Source organism: Hevea brasiliensis, chromosome 7 (genome assembly GCF_030052815.1).
Source record: "Hevea brasiliensis isolate MT/VB/25A 57/8 chromosome 7, ASM3005281v1, whole genome shotgun sequence".
Classification (NCBI taxonomy): domain Eukaryota; kingdom Viridiplantae; phylum Streptophyta; class Magnoliopsida; order Malpighiales; family Euphorbiaceae; genus Hevea; species Hevea brasiliensis.
The window spans coordinates 84,090,093-84,113,677 of NC_079499.1; the positions used below are offsets into that span (position 1 = coordinate 84,090,093).

At 36.2% G+C, this 23,585-nt stretch overlaps 2 protein-coding genes across 3 annotated transcripts; both read left to right on the top strand.

Moving 5' to 3' along the window:
* The first annotated feature begins 7,370 nt into the window (after positions 1-7,370).
* Positions 7,371-10,507, top strand: LOC110663801 (nuclear cap-binding protein subunit 2). Of its 2 annotated transcripts, XM_021823214.2 has the most exons (9): positions 7,371-7,450; positions 7,561-7,625; positions 7,742-7,965; positions 8,061-8,199; positions 8,280-8,313; positions 8,804-8,911; positions 9,722-9,775; positions 9,955-10,061; positions 10,322-10,507. In XM_021823214.2, the coding sequence occupies exons 2-9, from the start codon at positions 7,608-7,610 to the stop codon at positions 10,397-10,399; spliced, it is 762 nt and encodes a 253-aa protein (XP_021678906.2). In that variant the 5' UTR covers positions 7,371-7,450; positions 7,561-7,607; the 3' UTR covers positions 10,400-10,507. The 2 variants fall into 2 exon arrangements, with proteins under 2 accessions (XP_021678906.2, XP_058006100.1); XM_058150117.1 differs by lacking the exon at positions 7,371-7,450 and having other exon boundaries at positions 7,457-7,625.
* A 1,853-nt stretch (positions 10,508-12,360) lies between these two features.
* LOC110663796 (cytochrome P450 CYP72A616) lies at positions 12,361-15,671 on the top strand. The gene is made up of 5 exons (XM_058150118.1): positions 12,361-13,052; positions 13,143-13,360; positions 13,929-14,173; positions 14,639-15,026; positions 15,110-15,671. Exons 1-5 carry the CDS (start codon positions 12,785-12,787, stop codon positions 15,512-15,514), a joined length of 1,524 nt encoding a protein of 507 aa, XP_058006101.1. The 5' UTR covers positions 12,361-12,784; the 3' UTR covers positions 15,515-15,671.
* The last annotated feature ends 7,914 nt before the right edge of the window (positions 15,672-23,585 follow it).

Sequence of the window (23,585 nt, forward strand, 5' to 3'; positions counted from 1 at the left end):
CATCAAGTACCTACTGGGTTGTTACATCCACTACTAGTACCATAATGGAAATGGGAGAGAATAACGATGGATTTTGTGATGAGACTTTCGAGGACACAGAAGAGTCATGATGCAGTTTGGGTCATTGTTGACAGACTGACTAAGTCTGCTCATTTTCTGCCAGTCCGGATGGATTATAGTTTGGAAAGATTTGCTAAGTTATACATCGATAAGATTGTGAGACTGCATGGAGTGCCAGTATCCATCATGTCAGACAGAGATCCTAGGTTCACTTCTAGATTCTGGGGTAGTCTTCAGAGAGCCCTAGGAACTAGATTGAACTTCAGTATGGCATTCCACCCACAGACAGATGGCTAGTCTGATAGGGTAATTCAGATCTTGGAGGACATGCTACGGGCTTGTGTGATTGAGTTTGAGGGCAGTTGGGATACACACTTGCCTTTGATTGAGTTTGCTTACAACAACAGCTACCAATCAAGCATTGGGATGCCTCCATATGAAGCTTTGTATGGCAGAAAATGTAGAACCCCGTTGTGTTGGGATAACGTGGGTGAAAGAAAGATGATTGGACCTGAAATCGTTCAGCAAACTGAAGAGAAAATCAGGGTGATTAGAGGTCGACTTAAGACTGCATCAGACCGTCAGAAGTCCTACATTGATTTGAAAAGAAGGGATATTCAGTATGTAGTGGGTGAGAAAGTTTTCCTCAAGGTTTCTCCTTGGAAGAGAATTATGAGATTCGGCAGAAAGGGGAAACTGAGTCCTCATTTCATTGGGCCATATGAGGTTATGGAAAGAGTGGGTCCTTTGGCATATCGGTTGGCACTACCTCCAGAGTTGGAAAAGATACATAATGTCTTCCATGTGTCTATGTTGAGGAGGTATCGATCAGACCCATCTCATGTACTACCAGTAGAGGAAATTAAAGTGAATCCAGACCTCACATATGAAGAAGAACCCATAGAGATTCTGGCTTATGAGGTGAAGCGACTCTGAAACAAGCGGATACCATTGGTAAAAGTCTTTGTGGAACCATCATTCGGGCCAGAGGCTACTTGGGAGCGAGAGGAGGACATGAGGAGACAGCACCACAAATGCTCAGAGATTGATACTGTAAAATTTCGAGACGAAATTTATTTAAGGGGGGGAGAATTGTAACACCCCCGTTTGCATAGCCTGGTAGATTTCACTGTTCCGGTGACCGGTGTCGGTCCGGATAATTAAGGAGATTAGAGCCACACGTAAGACAACTTGAGAAGCCATAAACACAAATAATTAGTAATGTTTAATTAGTTAACTATAAATAAGAAAAACAAAACATAAGAAGTTAAACGAGCCGAGAGTCACAGCGATGAGTGACCTCTTTGGGAACGACAGCGAAGTCATTTTAAACTCAAATTTCGAACCGTAAAAAGTGACGCTGCGATCCTTAGGACCCTTATGAACACAGTGGAAAAGAGAAAATCACGAAAAAGAAGCGTAAGCTACCAAATAATTAGGTCAGGGAACCGGAAGAAATATGGAATTATTTGCAAACCGGGATGAATCGGCGAGGGGCAATTTGGTCAATTGACCCTGAGAGCTAACTCCTGACCTAACTGTCAAATAAAATCGGAGAAAATAATATTTCGGAATCAAGGATTAGATTAAGGAACTAATAAGAAATTTAAGAAAATTGAAAAAGAAAAGAAAAAGGTTTATTGCATCATGTGGATGACATCATTGTGATGTCAAAAATCAATTTTAATTTCCCAACTTTTTTGACCAAGTCAAATACATAAAATTTCACTTAAAATACTTAAAAAATTAGAAGGAAAAGTCATTTCTTCTTCTTTAAAAAAATTCAGCCGGCTCCCCTTTCTTTTCTCTTTCTTTTTCTTTTCAATTTCCTCCATTAATGGTCATTTAAGCTTCTTAAACCCTATTATTTCTTCACAAATTTCATACTCACCAAAGTAAGGTCTTGCTCTTTGGCTTTGATAGAGAGATTTGAAATAAGAAGGATCAAAAAGATGTGAGGATTTGGAATTACAAATTCTGCTCAACAAGTAAGTCCCTCTCTCTAACTTAATTTGAGTAAAATGCATAGAAATGAGCTTGAATAAGTAGCAAATTACATAGAAACTCAAGAAATCACTCATGTATGAAGCTTTATGAAAGTTGGTCTGCATGAAATTAATTAGGGTTTGATAGAAATTGTTAGAATTAAAAAGGTACTCATGCTTGATGGAGTAAGTAAGTGAGACTTGCACACTTAGAATTCATGAATTGAGGAAATTGAGGAATTAGGGTTCTTGACCCTTAGGGTTTTGGGAGAAAATTTAAGAAATTAGTAAATGATGACTTTGGTTTATTGTGAGATGAAAAATGGTCAATAATGACCAAAAGAGATGTGTGGGAATTGTTGGAATGAAAACCAAATTCGTAGGTCCAATGGTCATGCTGCTGGCAGCATGACCAAACCCACTTTGAAGGACCAAAACTCAAATTTTACAAGTCCAATTGATATGCCACAAATTGGGGATGAAAATAGACATAAAAGAGCACAATTTTCATTAAGGAAATGAGAGCAGGCTGCCACTGCACCAAACTGACCAAATGATAACTCAAGCTAGGAAGGTCAAATTGACTTGAAATTTTACCAACAATTAGATAACGTATAGATCTAAAACTTTCATGAAGAACACCACCCCAAATTATGCCATTAACCCATTCAAATTATTGAGCAAAGTTGAGTTACTGTACCTGCGATTCTACAGAATTCCATTTGAGCAGTAATGTTTGAAGGGCTATAACTCTCTCTAGGAAACTCGGATTTAGGTGATTCTTAAACCGATGGAAACCTAAGACATAGTAGAACATTTCATATGAAGAAAGTTAGACCAAATTATAAACTTAACTTAATCAAATTACTAAACAAAGTTGGATAAAAAATCTGCCAGAACCAAAATCTCAGCATGAATAGTACACGTGAACAGTAATCTTATTTTGGCTATAACTTGAGGTAAAAAACTCCAATTGGGGTGATCCAAAAATGAGAATACACTTAAGACAATAAGGAACATTTTCTATGAAGGAAGTTTTGTCAAATTCCAACAATAGACTGACCAATGGAATAGTGCAACTTTGAACTCCAAAACTAAAAATTTGCAATTTTGCCTAAACGACCTAAGCTTTGAGTAAACGACCAAAACCAACAAGTTTAGTGATCAAAATGTGGTATGTGGATGAAGTTAGAGTTCCCATACCTATTAAGCCTTAGAAAGTCAACTATTTGACTTGAATAGTGCAGTGAATAGTAACCCGAAACACAAAGTTTCAAGAGCATCGAATTTAGTACGTTAGAACTAGGTAAAAACGAAGTTAAATTTATTTTTGGATCTATGTTAAATTATGGTACTGAAACACTATAAAATTGTGTGTTTCAGTGAAAAAGAATACCGGGACAGAACCCGAGGAGTCGAGTCAAGGCAAATAGGCGACTCATTTGAGGTTTGTGCACAACGTATACTTTTTATAATCATCTTTTGCATACTGTTTTGAATAATGTGAAATATTGAATTATGGCATTCTTATAATGTTTTGATTTAAATTGTTGAAAGTTATTATGTATATTGAAATGACAATGTTTAGCAAATTGTTAAGATAAGTTTTCAAACCACAGTGTCATGACCATATATTTGAACACCTCACTAGCACGACTAGTGGGGGTAATTAGTTTCGAATTTTGATTCCTTCTCTGTAGAAGTGTTGAGGTGTGCCAGTAGAAGAGGATGTGAATGGATATCCATATATTTGAGCTAGCTAGCCTTGTGATGTGATTTCTCTTTAGCCTCTGACTATTGAGATTCTATTTGTTTCGAATGGCATGATCTAACTGTGGGTTTTATGAAATGTGTTTTGATACTTTGAAATGAACTTGGTTGTATTTAAAATCTCACAATGCATGATTTGTACTTAATTCTCATGTTCAGCCAAATTTTTGAATAAATGTGATTTAAGTTTTGCATAAAGATTATTTTAGTATGTTGTGCACCACTGAGTCCTAGTACTCAGCGATAGCTTCTATTGCTGTCGCAGATACAGAGACTAGAGGAGCAGCAGACTGAGCTGCTGAGGTGTAAGGAGCATCAGCTTAAAGTTTTCGGGTATAATTTATACCCCAATTGTAAATATTTATTTTGATGTATTTATTGCATATAAAGGTATGGACTTGTAAATGGGTCTTGAGCAGCTTGTACAAAATTTGTATGAAGTTTGTAATAAAATTTAGTTTGTATTTCTTTTGATGTGAATTTTGTAAGGATGTATATAAATTGTTTTGTCTCAAATGAAATGATTGTGGAATTGTTGAAATTGATAGAGTTTGATTGTGAAATTGAAGTTGTGGTTGAGAAAAATTTTTAGAAGTGCTTTTTACAGGTATTTGAAGAACGGTTTTCTCAAAATACAGAGGAAACTCTGTCAAAATTTTTATAAAATTTGCGGAAAAATAAAATGGGCCAAAATTTCCAACTAGCTTTTCACTTAAATACATGTTTTAAATACTTATTAGAAATGCTCACCACTTACCAAAAGTAAGAAATTGTTTTAAAATCCCTTGTAGGGTGCTTAATGAGTTATCGGTAAGTGAAGTTCGGTAGTTCATAAAGTATTCTACGGGATCATGTTATGCCTTACAGAGGGGTATGGTGTGACAAAGGTTCTTCAAGCTTGTACTCGACAGAGACTTACATAGGTCCCTGCAGATTACACGGGTCTGGTTACACGACCCGTGTACTTTTGTTTCTCCATTGGCTATCTGGCTTTCTTCTTGCAAAAGGTTACATGGGTCTGGGGCTTGGCTTACACGACCCGTGTACTTTGTATCAGCAGCAATACTCAGTCTCTTGACCTCTCCAAGCTTCCTTTTGCACTCCTATACTGTGGGGCTTCACCCAAACACCTGAAATGATGCAGAAAATATGGAATTAAGGGCTTGATAATATAAATTACAAAAACTAATGAAATCAACTACTATGCATTAAAATACTTCCCTAAATGCTATGATATAGTATACAAATATGCTTAAAAACATCTATATAATTCAAGTGTATCTTGGTGCCACTATCGAAGGGCAAATCTATTGTTGGCTGTTGATGGGTTTATACAGTCAAGGTGGGGCTTGATGGCCAGACTGATAAACTTAAAGCTCGCCTTGTTGCAAAGGGCTATACTCAGATCTTTGGCCTCAATTACAGTGATACCTTCTCTCCTGTGGCTAAGATTGCCTCGGTTCATCTTCTTATTTCCTTAGCTGCTATCCATCACTGGCCACTTCATCAGCTGGATATCAAAAATGCCTTGTTACATGGCCAGCTAGCTGAGGAAGTTTATATGGAGCAACCACCAAGGTTTGTTGCTCAGGGGGAGTCTAGTTTGATGAGTCGCCTACAACGTTCTTTGTATGGCTTGAAATAATCTCCTAGAGCATGGTTTGGATGGTTCAGTACTGTAGTTCAACAATTTGGAATGTCTCGGAGTAAAGCTGACCATTCAGTATTTTTCCATCATAATGGCAATGATAAGTGCATTTATTTCGTTGTTTATGTTGATGACATTGTTATTACAGGAAATGATTATGTTGGGATCTCAAAACTCAAATAACACTTGTCCAGTCATTTTTAGACTAAGGATCTTTGGAAGCTAAAGTATTTCTTGGGGATGGAAGTGGCATAATCCAAAACAGGTATCACCATTTCTCAAAGAAAATATGCTTTGGATATACTGATAGAGACGGGCATGTTAGACTGTAGACACGCAGATATTCCTATGGATCCAAATATCAAACTTGTTCCTGGATAGGGGGAGCCATTAGAGGATCCTGGTAGATACAGGAGATTGGTTGGAAAACTCAATTATCTTACAATCACATGCCCAGACATCTCATTTGCTGTAAGTGTGGTCAGTCAGTTTCTTCAAGCACCATGTAGTAGTCATTAGGATGCAGTTATTAGGATGCTCAGATATATTAAAGGAGCTCCAGGACAAGGCCTATTATATGAAGACAGGGGTCATTCACAGATTATTGGTTACTCAGATGCAGATTGGGCAGGTTCTCCTTCAGATGGACAGTCTATTTCAGGATATTGCATTATGATTGGAGGTAATTTGATTTCTTGAAAAAGTAAGAAGCAAGATGTGGTTGTTAGGTCAAGTGCAGAAGCATAATATTGAGCCATGGCTTTAGCAACTTGTGAACTTATATGGTTGAAACAACTTCTCTAAGAGTTGAAGTATGGGGAACTTAAACAAATGCAGCTAATCTGTGACAATCAAGCTGCATTTCACATTGCCTCTAATCCAGTGTTTCATGAGAGAACGAAACATATAGAGGTGAATTGTCATTTCATCAGACAAAAGATTGAATCTAGGTGTATTACCACTAGCTTTATTAGCTCAAATGACCAATTAGTAGATATCCTAACAAAATCTCTCAGAGGCTCTCGGATTGAATATATTTGTAACAAGCTTGGAGCATATGATTTGTACGCTCCAACTTGAGGGAGAGTGTTAAGATATGTACTATAAATAGTTAGGATATGTGTATCTGTAGTGATTGTATGAATATATTTAGGTACTAGAATCGTGGCTATAATTACGTATTTAATTAGGACTGTATTTCCTATTTAGTTGTCCTGTACATATTATAAATTGACACCATTGACTTGAGAGTATAATCAAGTTTTTTAATTATTTTCAATATTCTTCTTTTGTTCTATTTTCTCACAAATCTTAAATTGTTTTCTCTCTTTAAAAATTAAGCAAGAATTATCCCAAAATTTGTGTTGCTTGATCTAGATTTTGTGCCATTTGATAGAACTATTTTATTTTATTTTATTTATGATGTTGCAAACTTTTTCTTTTCTAAATATTAATGATTAAGTGTTGTAAATGAGCTAATAAATGAGTCAGATTTTGAATTGGGCTCGTTAATATTAAAAATAAACTTGAAATAAGTTGAGCTTAAATTTAATAATTTTTAAACTGAGTTTGAGCAGTTTGATTGCTGAAGAATAACTGTTGAAAATATGTTGGAGTAATATTTTGATATTATCTATTTCCAAAGCTTTTTTAATGGACTATACCATTAATTTTTTGCGAAATTTTTTTTTTGTTGCATATTTGTACTGTTGAACAATCGACCTTTGTTGTTGGGTTGTAGTGTTAAGAGTATTTCTTCTCTAATTCAGGTTTGCTGCCTGTCTTTTTAGGGACTAACAAATCAGGCCCATTACTGGCCCAACCCGAACAAACTGAACGGAACCTAAATTTTCAGTTTGGTTCAGTTATTCTTCGCATATTGTTTGGGTTCGGTTTGATATTTATACCAATTTGTTTATTTGATTATCTCGGCTCGGCTCGGTCGGATGATCTGCCCTGCTATTTCTGCCAATATGCTCTCTCAAGGGTTAATTTCCCCAATTTTCGTTCATGACAGTGCTCGGCTTTGTACTGGGTTTTTCTTCGCCCGTATTAGAGTCTTGATTTTAGTGACTAAGCAGTGATTTTCTGTTGCAGAAACACAAACTTCTGTGCCAGATTTTTTTTTCTTACAACGGACAGTGATGGCTTCCCTCTTCAAAGTAATGGCTACTTTGAAGCCCTAACTAGTCGATGTTTGATTTTCAATTTCATTTTCATTTTCTTTTTTTTTTTTTTGACTTATTTATGCCTTTGCACTTCAATCGATTGATGTCAGGATCCATCCAAACTCTCTGCATATCGGGATAGGAGGTTTTCTGGAACGCAAGAAGAATTTGAACGTGCACTTCAGACCTCAACTACTGTTTACATTGGGAACATGTCCTTCTACACTACAGAAGAGCAGGTGTACGAGCTTTTTTCTAGAGCTGGAGAAATTAAAAAGATAATTATGGGATTAGATAAGAACACGAAAACCCCTTGTGGGTTTTGCTTTGTCCTGTGAGTCTTGTGTTTGAACATTATAATTGCAATAGTTGATGATTGTGACTAGTTTTTGTGATTCAGTGCTTTGTATATGTGCCTATCACTATCAGGTACTACTCTAGAGAAGATACTGAGGATGCAGTTAAATATATCAGTGGGACAATTCTTGATGATCGTCCAATTCGTGTTGATTTTGATTGGGGATTCCAAGAAGGAAGGCAATGGGGCCGTGGTCGAAGTGGCGGACAAGTGAACTTTCTGTGCTATCTTTTAGTAGAGTTTTTACCCTTGTATGTCCTCTTATTTTTTTTTTTCTCCCTTTTTTGCAGGTTAGAGATGAATATCGTACTGACTATGATCCTGATATCCTTTCATTGTATTTATTTTTAGATGCTTTATTTTAATGTTTATGTTATTTTCTTTCACTATTATCTGGTAAAAATTCTAAGTGCTTATTTTCCACGAGAATAGATGGTTTTGAAATCCCTCTTTGGTCTAGCTTTTTAATAAGATTATCCTATTGTTGAAACTTGGAACTGAAACTCTACTGGATTAGCAAGTGATACGAGCTATCCAGGCAAAGTGGCAAACAGCTTATCATTATGACTGTCTTCAAATGGTTTTGTTCCGTCAAATTTTACATGATTCTATTGACTGGATCATCTAGCTTCCTTTTAAATTATCCAGACAAACTGTGATTGCTTTGAGAGAAGGCAAGGAACATTCATTTCCTGCCAGTGAAGAAATTAATTGATTTAAAAGTGGAATTTTATTTTAGTATGGTTAGCCAGAATGACAGGTCTTGGGAAACAAAAATTCAACCTCTCCTTTATGTCTCCTTAACATGATATACGCAGAGGTGGTTATGGAAAATTGGTTCAGCGAGAGCTGGAACAGAGACAGCTTGTGGATTATGGAACTGGTTCATTGGGCTCTTTCCCTCCAGTCATGACACCTTATTGTAAGTTGTTGCAAGTTAGGTCTTGAGGATCTCTCTTTCTTCAGCCACAATTTTAATTCATAATTTTCATTGCTGTTGGCTGGAGTAAGTTATTGCCTTCTACAGTTATATTCTTTGTGCTTTCTTTGTATAAACTTGGCATGGCATGGCCCAACCTAGCTAATGCCAGGCCTAGAATTATGGTTTAATTTAAACTTTGTTCAAGCCTACAATATCATAAAGTTATTTATAATGAAATATGATGGAATGCCAATGGATACACTATAATGTTTTTTTTTGTGAAGGTTTAACCCTAAAATTCAGGGTTTACCCAGCTATGAGAATACATACAGGCTATCAGTAACTTTCTGAAACATGAGCTGTGATGATAAGTTTAGCCATGGTGGTTATGGTATGGTGTAATAAGTAGGGTTTTACCGCTGTTGGAAACCTTTGTTGTTTGCTTGATCATGAATAATTGTTTGCTGGAGTTTCCATGCTGATTATTGGACACTGAATACTGGCTTAATGGATTCTTTTACTGCCCTTTTATACTGTTATCACAGAATTCATTTGCATTATGAAATATTAGTTTTACATTTAAAAATACCTTTGAACCCTCTCAATAAAGTCACTTGGAAATCTTTGGGGTACCAGATTACGTTTTCATTACTTGTGAATTCTGTTCTTTAAGTTTGGTCATTTTTGGCTTTTTGGTTTTGTTATTCTGCTTTCAATAGTGCCTTAATATTTGCCTAAAACTGGCAGTATGTTAGTACGTTGTACAAAAATTTTTCTGTGTTAACATCTTTGGACATTTTGTTTTTGCAGATGGCAGGCATGGCGGAAGCCATGGTCATGGAGGTTATCATCGGCATGGTAGAGGTATTTCTGTTTTTGAGTACTTTTAATTGCCTTGGGTATCTTTTATTAGAAAATACTATCTCTTCAATCTTTTTTAGTTCAGTACTTCTAACTGAAAATTTTTTTCAATTGCCTTGCTGACAATTTATTTTTCTTGATTGGTCATAAAGATTTTAACTTGGTCCTCTTTTGGAGAGCAGATTATCACCGGAAGCGGCACCGAGATGATGATCGTCATACAAATGATTCCTCGAGGAGAACCCTAGATCATGAATCAAGGAGAAACTCTGATCCTGACTCCCGACCGGTAATTTTTAGATGCTTAACAGTCTGTGTCACATACAGCCATTTTTTACTATTGATTTGTGCCCATCGTACAAGGGATTTATGTTTTGGACTGGGAAAAGGGAATGTCTCCTTTACTACCTGCTTTTCAGCTGATTTCATTTTGGGAATTGCATGGGTGATTTTAGAGAAGCAAAAGTTTCCTATGTGTTTTTTGCTTACTCCAGTTCTTAAGTATATTTCCATTATGTTGCTTAATTCTGTGCTGCTTTGATGTCACAGGAGAAGAATCCGCGTTTTCGTGAGAGTGGCGACTCTGATGAAGATGAGGAGGAATATGATCGAAAGCGACGATCTTAGCCTATTCTTACTGCTGTATTTTGAATTAGCAAGATAATGTGATAGCATTTTGTGCAAAGTCTAATGAAGGGTATTAATTTCAATGAAGGTAAATTTATGGTCATGAAATATGCAACTGCCAAGGTTTTTTTTTTTTTTTGTTTTTAAGTTAGCTTTTGCTGATGTTATAATGAATATGCCCTACATTTGGGATTGGACTTCATTGTTGTATGCATTTGGAAGGGTAAATATCGCAGGTGGTCACTCGAGTGTTTTTACAAAAGTCACTGAATTTTATTTTTTTCTGTAAAATTCATTGAATTTCAATTTGATTTCATAAAAGTTACTGTAACCGGAAATTAAAGGTTTTCAAGTTAACTTGTTAATCTGTTAACTATTTTACAAATAAAATTATATTATTTTATTAGTTTCTTAATAAAAAAAATTAGATGCATAAAATGCATCTAGTTACTGGCTTGTCGTCAAATTTCTCTTTTTTTTTTTTTTATTTCTTCTTCATCAACAACTAATAGTTAGGTAATTTTATTTGTAAAATAATTGACAGATCAGTATGTTAACTTGAAAACCTTTAATTTTTTGTTATAATGACTTTTATGAAATCAAATTGATATTTCAATGAGTTTTATAAAAAAAAAATTTAAAATTCAGTGACTTTTATGAAAATATTTATAAAATTGAGTGACCGCGAATGATAATTAGCCGTAGTTGGAGCCATGTGAACTTACCCTGCTGACATTCATTGTTCATGTCTGCATTTCTTTTGTTGAATCAGTGAGTTTCTTGAGCAACCAGAATCCCTGTAAATGCCCCTCAATGTTTGAATCACTTGACCTAACCTTAATTGAACATTGTTGGCCATTGAATGTATTTCGTCCATGTTGGCCATTGAAAACTTGTATAAAGTTCACATGGTGTTCATAGTTCGCCTGATAAGTGTCATGTCATGATTTTTGTGCTAACATTTGGACTAACATTGTCAAATTTTACTAGTTGTTTATTTAAGCCATGACATAAGGTCCTTGAAGCTTAAGGCACTGCTAATTAGGTTGAGCAGTATCAAAGTACCTGATCTGCATGCTCACTTAACTTCTATGATGATTATTCTTTTACGTAATGGTTAAGTTACAATGCTTCTTGAATCACTATGGACTTTCCTTCTTTCTTCTTTCCTCCTTTCAACTTCAGTCATTGTGCGTCTGAGAGACGCAGCTTTGTGTCTTGGTTTGGTATGTGACTATGTCTACAATCATTATTAAGAAAATGAGGAAAAACCACTAATTGACAAGCCAGTGACGCTTCCGAATAAAGTATTTCTGACTAGCAAGCACTAATCTAGCAGATACTTCTCTGCCTTACAAGAAGTTAAATGTTTGCTTACCTCACAATTCGCTTAACCTTCAAACTTTAAAATTTCTAAGTGCATATCATATACCTGTTTGAAGGTTATGATTTTATAAGAATTTAATTTAATTTATTACATTTTTTATTATAATTTTATTAGAATTTAATTTATTTTAACAGTTTTTATATTTAAAATGAAAGAATTTAATTTTTTTTTAATGAAAATAAAATAAAATTCATACATGATTATATCATAATTGCTTTTTTCTTACAAAAGATTTGTTTTAAAGGAATATATTTTTTTACCATTTTTGTATATTTAGATGCGGATATAGTTAGTGTGATTTGTAGTTCTTTTAAATTAATTTTTTAAATTAAAAAGAATTGAAAATTTTCACGTTATTGATAAAAAAGAAATTATTTAATTAAATTTTTATAAAATTTTAATTTTCAAATAAAAGGTTTAGACTCTTTAATTGCTATAATCAATTATAATAAGATACCATTTTGATAAAAGAAAAAAAAATAAATCACAAGCTCTTAAATATCAAATCATAAAATCACATGATAATTTTTTATAATTTTTCTTTTTTAATACATCAGCAAATAATTTGTTATCTTGTTTGCCCCTTTGGCTATAAAGTGCGAATTGACGAATTTTTGTTCGAATTTCGAAGAGAAATTACTTCACTCTGTTTTTTCCTTCCTTCAAGATTGCATATTTAATTAATTATTTCCCATTTTTTCCCTTGTATATAATGAGCATAATCTAGATTGGTGATCTTCTATCTATATCTTATAAATAACACGATATTTTTCTTTGAAAAATTTTTAATATATTAAAAAAAATTAATTAATTAACATAAATGACGGCAAAAAGGAGCAAATTTTCTTTACACCATGATCGTGGGGTTTACGATAGCGACCAATATCAACTTTGACTCCCACACCGCATACAAAGCCAAAAAGCTGGTATACATGAACTAAAGCAAACCAAATAAACGAATACATTACAGAGAAATTAATCAAGGTGGTGGTGAAATTATGGCATTGTTGGCTTTGAGTTTGCTACTTTGTGTTCCTATCCTAGTTTGGTGTCTAAAACTATTGCAGGCAATATGGTGGAAACCGAGAATGATAGAGAAGAAGCTGAAAAGGCAAGGTATCCATGTTCTACCATACAAACTGCTTGTTGGGAACATTAAAGAGATGAACAAGTTAGCCTCTGAGGCTAGGTCTAAGCCCATGGAACTATCCCATGATATTGCCACTCTCCTTAATCCTATGCTTCAAAAGCTCGCCATGACATATAGTAAGTATTTTCAATTCATGCTTGTAGAATTTTTTTCTGGGTGCGAAACCAACCCTAGTTTTAATATTCAGAATTTTTGATGTGGTGCAGAGAAGCCAATTGCTATTTGGCATGGAACGGTTCCTTGTGTGGTGATTATGAATCCAAAATTAATAAAAGATATAATGACAAGAAAATTTGAATTTCAAAAGCCAGAAGTAAGTCCAACCATGAAGTTTTTCTTAAAAGGCCTTTCAAATATTGATGGAGACAAATGGGCAATGCATAGGAAAATAATCAATCCTGCCTTCCACATGGAAAAGTTGAAGGTGATCATATACCATTATCATCTTTATTATATATTGTTAATTAATGTTTCCTAATTAGGTTTGTGTAATTAGTTCTTGTTTTGTTGTTAGTTTTTCTGCCATATTGATGTTGTTTTATTGCATATCTCTGAACCTTTTTCCTAGAATTTTTTTTCGCTTCGCATGCCATTACCTAAGTGGAGTATAACGGGTGGCCTATCAGTCTGATTTTAGTCAGTGATGTCCATGTTAAGTTTTCCCTAAACTTTTAATTTACATTAATTTTTTGCTTATAAAAAAAAAAAAAGGTTTCCTAGCTTAGTGCATTGATCGATTTTTCTATGAACGCACGTAAGATAATCACAAAAGTTTGCATATCAGATTTATGAAAATTGGTTTCATTGTTATTTAGAGGAAATTGTTCTTGCTAGTAAACTCATTAATACTAGCAATTGTGCCAATATTTTTTAGGGGATAATCACAAAAGTTTGCATATCAGATTTATGAAAATTGGTTTCATTGTTATTCAGAGGAAATTGTTCTTGCTAGTAAACTCATTAATACTAGCAATTGTGCCAATATTTTTTAGGGGATGTTGCCATCTTTTATGGTATGCTGTGAAGAAATGGTTGAGAAATGGGACAAGTTGCTAAGCTCAGCAAACTCATGTGAATTAGATGTTTTGCCTGAGTTTCAAAACTTAACTGGAGATATTATATCAAGAGCAGCTTTTGGTAGCAATCTTGAAGAAGGAAGGTTGATTTTCTCTCTCCAAAGGGAACAAGGGAAACTCCTTGAGCAATCGATTTTCAATTTCAATTCTCTATGGTCAAGGTACATTTACAATGTCCACATAAAATATTATAATTTATTACCATGTTTTTCCTATCTAATAATTCATGTTCTTATGATCTTCAACCATGAGCTTTGAATTCAAAGTTGATTTTTAGTCTCCAATCTCTATGGTCAAGGTGGATTTATATTTCTACAAGAATTTTCCAATAAGGATTCAACGTTCTATTTCTTCAATAATGGCTTTTGTTTTCAAAGTTTTTAATTTAATTGTTACAAAAATCGTCAAATTTGGAACTTTCAAGTTCAATATAAAATTTCGACCGTATTCTTTACGTTTTCTTTTAAACTTTAAAAAATTTTCGAAGAATGAAATTGTCAAGATTTGAACTAGAATTGAAATCCAACGACTAGATTTTAGCCCAATGACATAAAAAATTTAACTTCAACTATGAGTATACATTAAAAACAAACCTTTTATCAAGTTTTGTCTTTGTATATCTCCAGGTTATTGCCTTCAAAATTAAAAGAATTAAAAGAAAAAATGATGCAAAACCACCAACAAGTTCGAGCCTTACTGCAAGGCTTAATAGAGACTAGAGAGAAGGCCATACTGTCAGGAAATGAATACCAAAATGATTTACTAAATCTGCTACTCAAGTCTAATTTCAATGAGGCTCAAGAGAGCCCAAATTTGGGGATGTCAAGAGAAGATGTGATAGAAGAGTGCAAACTATTCTACTTTGCTGGTCATGAAACCACTGCTAATTTGCTTACTTGGACGATGATTGTATTGAGTATGCATTTAAATTGGCAAGAAAAGGCTAGGCAAGAGGTTCTGGACCTTGTTGGAAAAAATAAACCAACATTTGATGAATTGAACCGCATGAAGATTGTAAGTTTTGCTTGTGTTTCAAGAACTATTTTCAATCTAATTTCTTAAATTCAGTTGACAAAGATAAATAATTTTACTTTCAGGCGAGGATGATCCTGTTTGAGGTTCTCAGGCTGTACCCACCAACATCTGTTGTTAGATCTATACCAAAAGAGACCCAACTAGGAGAATACTCTCTTCCAGCAGGAGTGAACTTGACGATCCCATTGTACCTTGTCCAGAGGGATCCTGAACTATGGGGAGAAAATGCAATGGAGTTCAACCCTGAAAGATTTTCTGATGGGTTTACAAAACCCTTCTTTTCTTTTGGTTGGGGACCTCGAATATGCATTGGACAGAACTTCGCTATGTTAGAAGCTAAACTAGCACTAGCTATGATCTTGCAACACTTCTCCTTCGAGCTTTCGCCTACTTACAGACATGCTCCTTATGTTGCTCTTACTCTTCAACCTCAGTTTGGTGCGCAAATTGTCCTTAGCAAAATCTGAGGCAGCCATGATTTTTTTTTTTTTTTAATCTAATGATCATTATGAGATAATCTTATATTAGATGCACTTTTCTAATGATCATCAAGCTATATATAAGATGAAGCTTATATCAGAGCGCCTTTCTATGAAATAAAGATTTTCTGATGGGTATTCTTTTTGTTTGGTTGGGGATCTCGAATATGCATCGGATAGAACTTTGCTATGTTGGAAGCTAAACTAGCACTAGCTATGATCTTGCAACACTTCTCCTTCGAGCTAGCTTTCTCCTACGTACAGACATCCTCCTTGTGTTACTCTTACTCTTCAACCTCAGTTTGGTGCGCAAATTGTCCTTAGCAAAATCTGAGGCGGCCATGATTTTTTTTATTTTTTAATCTAATGATCATTATGAGATAATCTTATATTAGATGCACTTTTCTAATGATCATTAAGCTAGTTATATATAAGATGAAGCTTATATCGGAGCACGTTTCTATGAAATAAAGATTTTCTGATGGGCATTCTTTTTTTTTGGCTGGGGATCTCGGTTATGCATCGGATAGAACTTTGCTATGTTGGAAGCTAAACTAGCACTAGCTATGATCTTGCAACACTTCTCCTTCGAGCTAGCTTTCTCCTACCTACAGACATCCTCCTTGTATTACTCTTACTCTTCAACCTCAGTTCGGTGCACAAATTGTCCTTCGCAAAATCTGAGGCAGTCATGATTTTTTTTTCTTTTTTTGGTACATTTGCTTTCTCGAACTCTAAAATTCCAAAGCCCCTCCATTACTCATTGAGCTAAAGCTGATTGGTGCAGTCAAAAATTTTTTAAGTAGCTGATGGATACTTCTATAGTGTTTTGTTTAATCATTTATCATGCAGAACAAGCTAAGTTGTCCCGCTTGTTGCTGCCAGATTATGGTTACTATTTTTATTATTATTATTTTTTCTCAATATTTTACCATGATTAGTAATGAAATTATTATCATATTTTTCATCCTAAAAGAGAATAAAATACAATTATTTTAAAATATATTGTTCCCGTGAATATTACAGTAACTTTAAGTACGATTTAGTATATATGATGTTAAATATAAGTAAAATTATTTAAAGTTATTTCAATAAAAAAAATGATAGCTAATGTAAATCAAATAAATTAAATCGTTAAATAACTTAAATAATTAATTAAACAAACGTAAAAAAAAATAAAATAAAAAAAAAAGATTATATAAGTTGTATTTAAGTGGAATAAGCACTAACCTTTCTTGCCCCAATTATGACTTTGTCTAAACTTTACTTTCTCTCACTTTTTTAGCTGCCAAACACTTCTTCAAGGCTTAATTACTAATTTTTGTATTGAAGTCTATGGATTTGTGGTGTGTTTGCATGGGAATTCAAGCTTGCATGAGCAAAAATGGAGGAGTTCCCTCTAATAGGGTTTCGGCCAAGGTGAGTGGAGGTAGAAGATGAAGCTAATTTTGGTTTTATTTATTTCCTTTTATCTCTTATAATTGTGCTTGTCTAATTTTGATTGGCTAAGAATTTTTTAATTGCATCACTATTGCATCATGCACATGTAATAATTGGAATTTAATTTCACTTTATTTTATTTTTCTTTTCTTCTTTCTTTTACTCATTTATAATTAAATCTTTATCAATATTTATTCATATTTTATTACAGAATTCTCACTTGCTTAAATGGAGATGTTGGTCAAAAATTAACTCTGAGGGTGAAATGACCAAAATACCCTTCGTTGTGTTCACTGAGTTATAATTGTCTGTACCAATTGACATAATTTTTTTTTGTATTTTCTTGGCATTTTATTATCATCTAAACCTCAGTAATCCTCCACTTAAGTTCCAAATAATTATTTTATAGGTTTCCCACGAGTCTGGGGTCGCTAACTGTATTCACAGTCGCTTCCCGTTAAGGTTACCCATTGCCAGAGCTTCGGCTCATTTAACCTCTTTGCATTTCATTTCTTTAATTTCTCCTAAATTTTTCTTAGCCATTATTTAGAATATTTATAGCTTTTCACTCTAGTTTAAATATAGTTTCAAATATTTTGACTGTCCGAATAGACATTTATTACTAGAATAGTAGAATGTATAGATTACCTAAAGTGATGGCGTTACAGCACTACTGGCTCTACTGAGAATTTAAATTTAAATAAAATTCAATCTTTATGAAATTTTCTAATCCCCATAAAATTTCTATCAAAGTCAAATTAACTTTTTACCTTGCTAAAGTAATTATGCCTTCCCACTTAAAGAGAAACTCATTTTCTCTCACCTTTATTATCATTTCATTTGCTGCATCCCTTCTTCTCTCCCATTCCCTTTCAAATTCTCTCAACTTCATACCCAAAGCTTAAACTCACCATTATAAACTCATAAAACCCAAAAACTTTCCTTTCTTTTCTTCTCTCTCTTTCTTTTCTCTTCCGTGTGCCATCACTCCCATTGTGTGTTTCTTACGCTTGCCACTGTGACAAGATCAACATCAGCTCTCCTCTAGTCATTCTTGCCGTCATTTGCCACCCACCCTCGGCAAATCACCTCACTAACAGCCCTTGGTTCTCCTTTGTGCGATTCAATGCCACTTTGGTCCATATCCAATGCATATTTGGTACACTTTCAATTCCTATTTTTGATTTTGTGCTTTCTTTGAACCACTCTTGGCTCTAATAGCCATTTCTTGGTAATATGGGTACTGGGTATTATTTGGGTGTTGAAAATTTGAAGAAGACTTACAAGAGAGATTGATGGAAAATGTAACGCCCTCACTTTAGATAGTCCGTACATTCTACTATTCCAGTGACTAATGTTTGTCCGGACAGCCAGAATATTTGAAACTATATTTAAACTAGAGTGAGGAGTTATAAATAACCTAAATAATGGTAAGAAAAATCACGGAAAAATTTTAGAAATGAAATGCAATAAGGTTAAATGCGCCAGAGTTACAACGATGGGTAACCCTAACGGGAAGCGGCTGTGAAGATAATTGCCGACCCTAAACCCGAGGGAAAACCCTGTGAAATAATTTTTGGGACTCCAGTGAAGAATTATTGAGGGTTAGATGACAATATATTACTAAGAAAATACAAGAAAAATTAAATCAATCGGTATAAAATATTTTACCTCAATAAGCAAAACGAAGGGCATTTTGGTCATTTCACCTTCAGAGATGATTTTTGACCAACTTGTCCATTTAAGTAAGTGAGTTATATAACATAAAATGTGAATAAATATTGATGAAAATTTAATTAAAAATGAGTAAAGAAAGAGAAGAAAAGAAATAAGCATAAAATGAAATTAATTCAACTTATTACATAGGCATGAGGTAAGATGATGCTATAAAAATTCTCTTAGCCAATCACCATTCAACAAACTCTCATAAAACAATTAAAAAGGGGACAAGAACCAAAGAAAATTCAGCTTCTTCCACCTCCATTCAAGTTGGTCGAAACCCATCTCTCTCTCCTCCATTAAAATTTCTTCCATCAACCTTGCTAATCCTTGATTTCTCACCACAAAATCCATAAATTTCTTCACTAAAACTTGTCACCCAACCTTGCTAAGGTGTTTGGCTGCCAAGAATTAAGGAGAAAGTGAAGTTTTAGAACCCTAGAATCTTGCTTCAAGAGGTTAGTGCTAATTCACTTCCTTCTCTCTCTATATTCTTTGTTAGGACCATGAAATGAGTTAAGAATTGTAGAAATTTAAACAAAATATGCATGTTTGGACCTCTCTTAATTTTTGGAAGCCATGAATTAAAGATGGTCTTGATGAATTTTAATGGAATTGAAATGGTGCAATTGTAACACCCTCCCGGTAGCAACTCCGTACATTCTACTGTTCCGGTGACCGGTGTCGGTCCGGACAGCTAGAACGTCCGGAAAAATATTTAAACTAAAGTGAGGAACCATAATTAACTCAAATATTAATAAGAAAAATTTAGGAAAAATTTTAGAAATAAAATACAACCAAGTTAAATGAGCTGGTGCCCAAGCGATGGGTAACCCAGAAGGAAGTTGCGGTTCTTGCAACTAGGAGCCCTAGACCCGAGAGAAAATTCATAAAATAATTTTTGGGACTCTAGAGAAGGGTCATTGAGGTTCCTATGGCATTAGAATGCCAAGAAAATATTTAGGAAAATTTTTCAATCGGTACAGACAATTTTGACCCGCTGAGCCAAACGGAGGGCATTTTGGTCATTTCGCCTTTAGAGGTGATTTTTGGCCGACTTGTCCAGTTGAGTAAATAATTATTATGACATAAAATATGAATAAACATTACTAAAAATTAAATTGAAAATGAGTTGTGAAGAAAAGAAAAGAAAATGAGAAAAAAGGCTCATTTATGACATCATGAGGATGTCATTTAAAAGCTACAACCAATCACAATTGAACAACCATTTAACTAACTAATAAAAAGAGATAAACAAGACCAAAAAAAGACCAAAAGCTAGCAGCCATCTCCTTCCTCCCAAACCAGCCGAAACCCATCCTTAGCCAAACCTCCATTGTTGCTCAAATTGAGCTTGAAATCTCCCAAAAACCAACCTTAAAATCCTAATATCCTTTCACAAAAAGTCATCCCCACATCATAAGGTAACTCTAGGCAGCCATAAGAAGTAGGAATTCTAAGGAGAATACAAGTCCAAGAAGTGCCACTTAAAGGTTAGTGCACCTATCTACTTAAAACCCTTATTTTCCATGTTAGGGACTTGAAATCAACATAAATTTGTGAATTAAATGAACCAAATTTGTGTGTATGCTGTCGACACCATATTTTGGCCGATCCCCAGAATCTATAAACTTCGAAACCGATCCCTAGCACTAAGTCTCTCCTTGCCATCTAACCACAGTTCCAATCTCTCTTCACAGAGAATTGAGTCAATGCTAAGCCTTACCGGTCTCTCAATCATTCACCGATCTCTCAAGCCAATTGTCAAATATCCTGACCAGTTAACTATATTCCCGATCTCTCTTGTCAGACGAAATTGAATTAACACTAGAGCCTTGCTGCCAGTATTCATGGTCGACCTCCCTTTTAAAAGTTTAGGAATAATCAAGCTAAGGTTCCAATCCGGTTTAATGAAGATCCCGATCTTAGATGTTCAAGCCAAATTTTCAATTAAGTTCCGTTTAGCATTGGTTCCTTACCAATCTCATGCATGTTGTGTTTTCCGATCTCTCACACTTAGGATAATAATCGCTTTCAGTTATTTCAATATACTCAGACAATCAAGTGTTTATAAATTTTCCGATCACAACCATTCATTGAACAAAAGAGTCATTTCATTTCATTTCATTTCAGAATTTGCACAAGTTATTCGACTGATCTACATTTCGCTCACCCTCTCCCTCCTTCTCACTATCCTCACCCTCGTCCCCGGGAGCCAGGTCAGCCATCCAAGAGAAGTCCTCCTGCAGGTAACGCAGGTTCGGCTAAGAGGTCTGGTGAGCATTCACATAAGCAACTGCTATTCCTGTCACCATTTCTTCGTCTTTCGCCTTAAGCTCCTCGATAAGTTGAGCGACCTGAGAAGCTTCGTTGGCCCGAAGCGCCTGGACTTCCCCGAGAGCACGATCCCTTTCAGCCAGAACATGAGACTGTTCGGCCAGCTTGTCTTCATAGAACTTCGCCCGCCCCTCAACTTGAGATATGTAATCCTGAGTGGATAGGAGTTGGGATCGGAGAGAAGCCACTTCCTGATTCTTCTTCTCGATCTCCTTACCCAGGCGATGAGCCTTTTCCCGAACTATGTGCTGGTTCACCAGACACTCCACATTCAGGCTCATGGATCGAGTCAGGATATCATCAAGGTTGTCCGGAGACAGTCTGTCCCGATCCTCCCGAAGGCAGATAGAAGACCCCAAGACTTTGACAAAATCAGGGTTCTCCCGTACAGTTCGATTGTTCTCCAGAGATCGACGACTTGAGCGCCACGAGAAGAGGGCCTCGAAGAAGGTCGAGAATGACCCCCTTCTGTGCTTGGAGCAACTGGAGGAGGCGGAGCCGGCTCTTCCCTTTGAGGAGGAGATCGGACAGCTTCTGTGATCGGCGGTCCCGAAGGTCGGGGCGGTTCCCCTCGTATCTCTCCAGGTTCATGGCCGGGTGTTTGAAGTAGTGCCGAACGCTTCATCTCTTTTACTTTCCGGGAAATCTCTCTGTCCTTCTTCCGCTTCTTGGAACCCTCACCACCCGCCATACCTGCACAAAGAAAAGGTCAGTGAGATCGCTAAGGTCCTGAGATCTGAGATGTAGAAAATACCAATGCCGAGGTCAGAGAGCGGAAGTTCGCGATCTTGGCCGGTGATCAGCTGTATGGTCCAATGGTGCAGCTCGGCAGTCACCGCATTTAAACAGGAGAACTTTTGAGTGGCAGCCTGATTCTTCAGTTCCATCACTATGAGGCTTTCCTCCTGGTTCAAGGTAATACGCTTCGGAATCAAGGGCCCTTGGTGCCACCAGCTACGGGAGAAGTCCTCAAAGCAGGTCGGATTTTTGCTCCTCAGAATGAAGAAGCGGTTCTTCCAATTTTTAAGGCTGGAGGGCAGATCGGTAAAGAGCCCACAATGAGGCTTCGCCTGAAAGAACCAGTGCTCGTCGTCCTTTCGGCGAGTTAGCCTGTGCAGTTCGGCGAATACCTTAGCCGTAGGTCTGATCCCCTTAGCTCGGCACAGGCCTCGGAAGGCTACTAAGATCCGCCACGAGTTGGGGTGGACTTGAGCAATGCATACTCGGTGAAATTTTAAGACCTCCTCGAAGAAATCGTCCAGAGGGAATCGCAGACCAGCCTTTAACTGTTCCTCATATACCATAACCAGGTCATTCTCTTCAAAGAAGTAATCGACTCAGTGATAGCTGTGACACCGGATAAGTTGATACGAATCAGGACGAATATTGTACTCCTGGCCAAACGATTGCAGATCGGATTCTTGCAAGATCGATGGCAGCTCGTCCATGGGAAGATTCTCCCTCCCTGAAGAAGGTGCATGCCTTGATGGTGCGATCCGCCCCCGAGCTGGAACGGAGACCCTAGGAGGTTCTGGTTGCGCGCTTGGCCCGACCACCTCTTCTTCGTCAGACGACCACGAGAACTGAATGGAAGGAGGGCTCGCCGCTCTCTGACCCTCGGCACCGCTCATTTTCAAAGGAAATAAAGAACTTAAACTAAAAAGAAGATCAATGCCCTTACCGGAGTCTGATCGGCGTCGGAAGAACTTGAGTAAATGAGAGAACTTTGAGGTTGTGAGCGAGAGATTGAAAATGACATACAGGAGCAAATGGCTAACCCCCCACCCCTATTTATACTCGTCCGAGCATTTAATGCTCACGAGGTTCCAGGCAGCGCATCGGTTAGCGGGACTCGCCAGCTGTTCTGACACGTCTCACAAATATTCCCAAGATTCCATAAAGAGATCGGTTGATTATAGAGCGGTAGATCCGGGTGTTTCGAATTACAGATCGGATAAGTGTCATTCAGGTAAAGAATCAGATCGGATAATCATATTAGAGCTCGAAAAATAATTAATAAGATAATAATTGACAAAATAAAATCTTTATTTCCAAAAGATCGGATTACATCATTTGGGCGATCTCAAGAGATCGGAATACATTTCCAAAAGTCAGATTACATCATTTGGGCGATCTCAAGATCGGATTACATCTGATTACATCAAAAGGCCGACCTCTAAAGATCAGCGGAACATCCTATCTAAAGAGGCCTATGTCAATAGCCAACATTGTGACTGATCCACAGGGTGTCGCCGACCGGATAATAGAGATCGGAAGATGGGAGATCAGCATGAGAGATCGGAATAGGAACATGTCAAGAAGATCGAAAAGGGGGAGGGATCGGAAGACAAAAAGAATAAGACAAATCCAAATAACCGTCGTCAGAATCAGAGCCGAGGTAGTTAAAGCGTGGCAGACGAGATCTCCACTGCACGCCTAAGAATCGCCCGCAATGCTGACAGGTGCCAGGGTATGTCATGACAGTCCTGTACATCCCAATCTCCACCGTTGATTTCACTTGTAAGGACGAACCCGGAGCCCTTGGATCAAGAGAGGAGACGAC

Bases quoted from the DNA above. Each gene is read 5' to 3' on its own strand.
- LOC110663801 (XM_021823214.2), top strand. The intron at 7,966-8,060 runs GTGAGTCTTGTG...TATCACTATCAG, and splicing joins TGTGGGTTTTGCTTTGTCCT to GTACTACTCTAGAGAAGATA. The intron at 8,200-8,279 runs GTGAACTTTCTG...CCTTTTTTGCAG, and splicing joins GTGGTCGAAGTGGCGGACAA to GTTAGAGATGAATATCGTAC.
- LOC110663796 (XM_058150118.1), top strand. From the start codon at position 12,785: ATGGCATTGTTGGCTTTGAGTTTGCTACTTTGTGTTCCTATCCTAGTT. The intron at 14,174-14,638 runs GTACATTTACAA...GTATATCTCCAG, and splicing joins TTCAATTCTCTATGGTCAAG to GTTATTGCCTTCAAAATTAA. The intron at 15,027-15,109 runs GTAAGTTTTGCT...TTTTACTTTCAG, and splicing joins AATTGAACCGCATGAAGATT to GCGAGGATGATCCTGTTTGA.